This window comes from Choristoneura fumiferana, chromosome 10, assembly GCF_025370935.1.
Source record: "Choristoneura fumiferana chromosome 10, NRCan_CFum_1, whole genome shotgun sequence".
NCBI lineage: Eukaryota > Metazoa > Arthropoda > Insecta > Lepidoptera > Tortricidae > Choristoneura > Choristoneura fumiferana.
In genome coordinates, this window is record NC_133481.1 from 20,860,540 (window position 1) to 20,868,327 (window position 7,788).

Below are 7,788 nucleotides of genomic sequence, written 5' to 3' on the forward strand. Positions count from 1 at the left end.
GGCTTGCTGAAACGTCAAAAACTGTTCAACTTTATTGAAAAGTTTATTAATGTAATTTATAAACTATTATTTAACCAAAATCTTATCACTAATATCTTCAAATTATGAAATATTTTAGTGATAATATGTAGTTCATTAGGGAAAATACATTATGTTAAACTATAAAGGAGAAATTAAATAACTAAAATGTAAACTACATAGTTCCTTAAAGCATAAATAGATACTGCCCTTTGGTCACCGGCGCTTTTGCGAAATCACTGAAAAGTCTAACCTTTTCTTCTCACGATATTTCGCCATGTCAGTATTTATGTCCATCCATCAGCGATCAACAAAAAGCCCAGTACAGTAATCGTTTTTGTCCTTCATCGCAGTTATAAATTTCAATCGTTTGTTAGAATTGGAATGAGTACGCCGATTAGTATTGTTTTGGTGATAAGGTTGAGATTTGAATGGCTTGAATTTGTTGGATTATTAAAAGAAATACGTGTAGTTCGATCGAGTTTAATTTGCGACTGCCCTATGCTAACAAATCATCTGACGTGCCTCGGACACGTATTATACTTAGTTATAGATAGGTTTACATTTGCACTAACATACCGCCCACCAAAGGACTATTAAGTCCTTTCAAATTGAATTTAAACAGCATGCAAAATTGATGACAGAAACAATTTAACAATCATAAATACTTAAATATTAATTGATTTCAACAGGTAATGCACACAATTTCGTAACAGATCTTTTCACTATGTTGCTACCAGATTTTACACTGTATACTCTAGTGTAACCATCTTCTCCAGGGTGTTTTTCAACAATCCTTCCTAATGACCATTTACCCGGTGGTAAGTTATCAGTCTTGATTAGGACAATATCTCCAATTTTAAATTCGTCTTCCTTTTTTAGCCATTTAGGACGTTGCTGTAATCTGGTTAAATATTCATCCTGCCATCTACGCCAGAAATCTGACAATATTTTTTGAGTATGCTGCCATCTTGACAAGCTGTGCATCTTAGCATCTCTATAATCAGGAGTTGGAACTACAATAGGGGCTTCTCCGATTAGAAAATGTCCAGGTGTGAGAGGGTTTAGATTTTCCGGATCCGTATCATCAATCGGACACAAAGGTCGCGAGTTCAAGCAGGCCTCTATTTGACAAAGGACAGTTGACATTTCTTCGAAGGTTAGATTGCTGTTCAGTATTCTTTTAAGGTGGTGTTTAATTGATTTTACGCCTGCCTCCCACAGGCCACCAAAGGTGGGGCTATAAGCGGGTATAAAGTGCCATTGGGTGCCTTCTGTTGCGAGTGTCTCAGCTATTTTCCCCGAAAATTTCAAGTTTACTTCGTTCCAGGAATCCACGAGCTCCTTGTTAGCCCCTACAAAATTTCTCCCTTGATCGCTCCAAATATGACTACATTTTCCTCTTCGAGCGACAAAACGCCTAAAGGCTCCTATGAATGCCTCTGAAGTTAGATCTCCAACCAACTCGATATGAATGGCCTTCGTGGACATGCATATAAAAATAGATATGTAAGCCTTCATAGTTTTTGCACCTCTTCCTCTAGACGACAGAACTAGAAAAGGGCCGGCAAAATCCACTCCACTGTGTAAAAATGCTCTTGATGGAGTTACCCTGACTTCTGGGAGATCTCCCATAATTTGAGATTTATTAGTGGCTGTTTGCTTTGCACAAATTAGGCATTTTTTAATATATTTTTTCGTCAGTGACTTGGCTCTTAAAATCCAATACTTTGAGCGCAAATTGCACATCATTAACGCCAGTCCTCCATGCAGCGTTTTGTCATGTGAATTAGCAATGATTAAATGCGTTAGGTAATTTTGATGTCCCAAGATAATTGGATGTTTTCTATCATCGTCAAGCTTAGAATTCCGTAGACGACCGCCCACCCTCAGTATATTTTTTTCATCTAAATACGGGTTCAACGATCGTAGCACGCTCGTTCTTTTTACTTGCTTGTTTGATTGTAATCTTTCAATTTCTTCTCCAAATTCTTCTTCTTGTACTTTTCTAACGCAAATAGTCAGCGATGTGTCTAATTCATTTGTTGTTAAGTCAGTATTCATATTTTCCATTTTCTTTTTACAGTTTAAAAATCTTCGGCAGTAGGTAATAGTTTTAATTAGTTCTTCTAAAGAGTCAAAGGCTTCAAATTGTGTAGTTAATCTAGTACCTAATTCGTTTTGTTCTTCAGTATTAAGGTAAGTATGTATTTTCGTTCCTTTCATTTCTTCATCTGTTGTATGTATTTCTTTTGTATTAATGTTTATTTCTTTTTCAGATAGCCAGTTCGGCCCGTTCCACCACATTTCATGCGTTCTCAACTCCGACAGTAATATTCCTCGCGAGGCCACGTCCGCTGGGTTTTCATTAGATTTAACATGGTGCCAATGCTTGTTGTTTAGGTTTTCAACGATTTCTACAACCCGATTCGCAACGAAAGGCTTCCACCGGTTGGGTTCTCCAGAAAGCCACGCAATGACAATGGATGAGTCTGTCCAAGCATGCATCTGTGATGTGGGTATTCTCATTGCTTGTCCAACTTGCTTCATTAACTTGGAGAGCAGTAACGCCCCACAAAGTTCTAGGCGAGGCAATGAAACAGTCTTCAGTGGTGCTACCCTAGTTCTAGCAGCAACGAGCTTACACCTGATTTTATGCCTTGTTTCAGTTCTTATGTAGACTACAGCTGAATATGCATGCATCGATGCATCACTGAAGCCATGGATTTGAATGGTTTTACTGTCCAAATGATCTGTGTGAAGCCATCGGTCTATTTGAATATCAGTGACGTGTTCAAAATCTTCTCTTATTTTTCTCCATTCTTGTTCCAGACCAGAACTTACGTTTTCATCCCAGTTCACCTTTTCGAGCCATAATTTCTGAATCAAGATCTTTGCCATAATCGTACTAGGTGCAATCCATCCAAGTGGGTCAAATAATTTCTGTACATCAGATAAAATGTTTCGCTTAGTTATGTTTTTTGTCATCGGTGGTAAAGACAACTTGTATTGAAATGTGTCTTTTCCTAAATTCCAAAATATTCCAAGTGCTTTTATGGTACCATCAAGATTCAGTTGTACATGAACATTAGTTGATCTTTCGGTTGCATCAAAGGCTTTCATAAAATCAATGTTGTTTGATGCCCATTTCGTCAGATGGAATCCACCTTTGTTTAAAATGTTGGAAACTTCTTTAGCAACCAATATAGCTTCTTCAGGAGTTGCTGCGCCAGAAAGTAAGTCATCCATGTAAAAATCTTCTTTTATTATCTTAACAGCTTCTGCTTGTTCATGTCCTTCATCAGTAGCAACACGCTGGAGTGTTTTAACGGCTAAGTATGGGGCTGGTGCCGTGCCGAACGTAACTCTTAGTAGACGATACTCTCTTAAATCTTCACATTCATTTTCTCTCCATAGAATTCGTTGATAATCCGTGTCTTCAGAAGTAACCAAAACTTGACGATACATTTGTGCGACATCAGCCACGAATGCAATCTTTTTCATTCGCCATCGCATTAAAAGATTTCTCAAATCGTCTTGTAGTTGAGGCCCAACCATTAACTCTTCGTTCAACGATATATTGTTCGTTCCTTTACACGACGCATCGAAAACAACGCGCGTCCGACTGGTTTCTTTGTCTTCGCGAACAACGGCGTGGTGTGGTAAGTAAACTGATTTGTTTGTTTCTTTTTCTTCTTCAGGTATTTCTTCCATGTGTCCTTGATCTATATAATCTTTAATTACTTTTGTGTATTCTGCTTTCAGGTCCGGTGACTTCTTGAACCTTTTTTCCAACTGAAGAAATCTGTTTGTTGCTATCTCTTTTGTGTTTCCGTCGGGTGATTGTGGATTATCAGTTTTAAAGGGAAGTTTGACTATGTATCGTCCTTCTTTGTTTCTGCTAATTGTTTTTTCATAGTTTTCTTCACATAACCTTTCTTCTTGTGTTAAGTGTCTTTTAGTGCCAGTGTCAATTTCCCATATTGACTTCAACATGTCTTCCACGTCAACCTGATGATGCATAACGAGGTGAGTAGCTTCTTGTGCTTTTGATGAAACTTCTCCAAAAAGAATCCAGCCCAGGTCGGTTTTATGTGCGCTTGGTGTACCTGGAGGACCTTTAATTAAGTGTTGTTGTACTATTCTTGCATATTCTTTGACGCCTAGAAGAAGGTCGATAGGTCCTGACGTGAACCAAGTCGGGTCAGCCAGTTGTAATCCCTGTAGGTGTGGCCAGGGTTGTGTCATAATTTCCTTAGTGGGGATCTTCGTGGTCAGTTGTTTAGGCATGACGTAGGCTTGTATCGGTAGGACATATGTTGCATCCCACCGTGACTTTAGTTGAAGCTGAACCACGTGTTTAATATTTGTTCTTGTAGACCCCACCCCTGTGACGCTTCCTTTTGCTGGTTGTCGATCTAACTTGAGTAATTGAGTCGCCTTTTCGCTGATGAACGATGCTTGGGAACCTTGGTCAACTAGCGCGCGTAGTGGAATGATGTGACCCAGCTTGCTTGTTGCTTCCACCACAGCTGTGGCTAGTAGTGCTACTCCAGGTCTAGTAGTGAGATGTGACGCGATCATTGTATTAGCTATTAGTTCTTCTTGGTCTTCTACAACATGTTGTGTTGAAGCTAGCGGTTGTGAAGATTTCATGGATCCCGCAAGCTCCCGTTCATTAGATTGATGTAGAAGGGAATGATGACGTCGTTGACATATTCTACAGGACACAGGTACTCTGCACCTTGACGCTGAGTGTCCTGGTACTAAACAGTTAAAACACAGGTTTTTGTTCTTAACGTACTCGTATCTTTTTGTAGGTTCCAAGGTAGTAAACTCTTTACAGTGGCATAATGTATGGCTCTCTGTGCACATAACGCAATTTTTAACAACAGTCGGCGTGGCAACATAAAATGATTTTTCTTTGACTTGCTTAATTTCTCGTGTATTTGCATTAATTAACTCCAATGTGCGGAATTTGGTTTCTAAAAATGTTTTGAAATCATTCCATGTGGGTAGCGGCTCGGAGTCATTTTTGTACGAATACTCTTCCCATTCTTTATGCGTCTCTGGGTCCAATTTCTGGACGAGCAGAAATATAATTATCGAATCCCAAGAGCTCGTGTCGATTTGCATGTTTTTAAGGTTATTCAAACATTCAGTAGAAGTATCTACTAAGCATTTAAATTGAACAGCTGATTGGGTGGTAATTTTGCGTTGATTAAGTAATCTCTTCAAATTGTGATTTAAATTAAGTCTTTTGTTGCCATACCTTGTTTTCAAAATATCCCATGCTTGTAAATAATTATCTGACGTAACTTGCACATGCTTTAACAACGACTCGGCTTCTGCGGTAACACTGGTCTTCAAATAATGTAACCTTTGAACGTCACTGAGGGTTTTATTGTTATGCACCAACGAAATAAATAAGTCCTGGAACGTTGGCCACTCTTCGTAGCGCCCGGTGAACGTGGGCAGCTGGATCCTCGGCAAACGTACAAGGTTATTTTGTGCACTCTCCACTAAGCTCAAATTTACAGAATCCATCGTTGATTGTTGTGATAAACTCATTAGCATATCTCTTAAATCGCCTTGTAGCACGTTATACAAATCTTCGTAGATATAGTACTCTTCGTTTAAAAAGTAAGGTAAAATTCCTCGACTTTCCTTTGGGGTAATTTTAACCAATTGTTTGTGTGCGTCCTTAAAATTTGTCCAGTAATCGTCGATAATTTTCATACGTGACTCAATGTATCCTTTCGTTAGTCTGGCCTTCGGACATTTCTTCAAATTAAGCTGTGTTTTTTTAAACGAAGTAGCAGCATCTTCAAGCACGGCGAGTATTTGTTCTTGAGTAGCCATACCTACTTCACGTATTCTTCAAAAGTTTTGTTTAAACAATATAAATCAAATTATATTGAATGTTGTTAAAACACTAAGCCATAAAAGTTGTTTACTTCTTCGTAATAATCTCAAGTTCGATGCAATTGAATAGATGCGCCGGCTTGGAATGCAGTTCTTTTGTTCTCGTAGCTCGGCCGGCGAGTGTCCGCAGCGTAAGTTATCCGGTTCGATTGTGACCATATGTTTTGGTGATAAGGTTGAGATTTGAATGGCTTGAATTTGTTGGATTATTAAAAGAAATACGTGTAGTTCGATCGAGTTTAATTTGCGACTGCCCTATGCTAACAAATCATCTGACGTGCCTCGGACACGTATTATACTTAGTTATAGATAGGTTTACATTTGCAACAACACGTCTATTTTGGTCATTGCGCATCAGCATCGACTATTATCCAATTGATGTCCGAGCAACAAATGCTATATAATTGCTTATTATAGATATATTAAAACTCGAGCTCTCAGTCCTCGCTCTCAGAGGTACAACATTAGTCACAATCGGTCTTGGGAAAAATAAAAATTTTATTGATCTTTAAAGGCTTACAATATTTGGGAATAAAACTCGATTTAGTGTTAAATTCGTTTGCTGATAAATGATTGTTGCTGGTTTAGAACGTTGAACTTTTTTCAATGCGCGACGCCCGCGGATTTATTTGATACAAATTAGGGTTCTGTTTTTTGTATGCATGTACAAATGTATCTTAATTTGTGTCCCAAATTAACCATCTTGACTGGAAATGGGTATTCTTCTTAACTTCCTGCTTAACGATCTTAATTGTATGAATTTATGCGGTGTTTTGCTATTTTATGATTGGGCCTCAATGCTGAATTCAATGTTGATAAAGAAAGAGGAAAAGATAGATAGGTTTATTCTTAATGTAGAAGGAAGGTCAACTTAGAGCTAGTTAAGGCGCGCTCAGTTTATTTGAACACGGTTCACATAACGATTTTTGTGCAGCCAAATGAAAGCTATATTAGCCCATTCTAAATCGGTGGTGCTGATTTAGCTGCTAAATAGCTATATGAGATTCTAAATATACGTGCAATTTATGTATCAAGACCATGTCCAAGAATATCAAATAGGTGAGCGTGTCGGACACGAGTAAATAGGGTTCCGAAAAAATTAAGTAAATATTTCTAAGATTTCGTAGTAATATTATCTAATTAGGTATATACCTGAGGCTGCTATTTACTCTTAAATTACTAATAATTCTCAAGAAAACTTAACCGTTACAGTTTTCCTGTAAGTTTGATATTTTTACTACCATCCTGAATTTTTTCAATTTTTTGCACCCACCGGTTTAGATTTTAGAGGGGGGGGGGACGCTCGATTTTAATGAAAATGTTCACTTTAAAGTTGAATATTTTGCAAACAAATCACTGAATCCCTAATGGTTTTAAAATACTCATCCAACGATACCCCACACTACAAGGTTGGATGAGAAAAAAAATCACCCCCACTTTTCGTCTATGGAAGGTACTTACTCTACATTTTTTTTATATTATTTATTGTACCATTTTGTCGGCATAGTTTACATATATATTCGTGCAAAATTACAGCTTTCTAGCATTGATAGTCCCTGAGCAAAGCCGCGGACGGACAGGCAAACAGACATGGCGAAACTATAAGAGTTCCGTTTTTGCCATTTTGGCTACGGAACCCTAAAAAGTATAAAATAAATCATTCAATTTAAAAATCAAAACTCCGACTGCCTTAAAAACTAAAAGGAAGTAAATAAGTCTAGTGGTTTAAGTTCAACAGTCGGGACCCATTTAATTTAGTAATGGGTCCCGACTGTTGAGCTTTAAATTAGCTACTTAACAGAGTCCTAGACCACCAGACTTATTTTCTTCCTTTTAGTTTTTAAG

At 37.9% G+C, this 7,788-nt stretch overlaps 1 protein-coding gene across 1 annotated transcript; it reads right to left on the reverse strand.

Annotated features, from left to right (window-relative positions):
• Positions 1 to 429: 429 nt before the first annotated feature.
• On the reverse strand, positions 430 to 6,257 carry LOC141432289 (uncharacterized). The gene has a single exon (XM_074093839.1). It carries the CDS (start codon positions 5,878 to 5,880, stop codon positions 694 to 696), a length of 5,187 nt encoding a protein of 1,728 aa, XP_073949940.1. The 5' UTR covers positions 5,881 to 6,257; the 3' UTR covers positions 430 to 693.
• Positions 6,258 to 7,788: the final 1,531 nt, after the last annotated feature.

Excerpts from the sequence above, each read along its gene's own strand:
- LOC141432289 (XM_074093839.1), bottom strand. The coding sequence starts at position 5,880 with ATGGCTACTCAAGAACAAATACTCGCCGTGCTTGAAGATGCTGCTACT.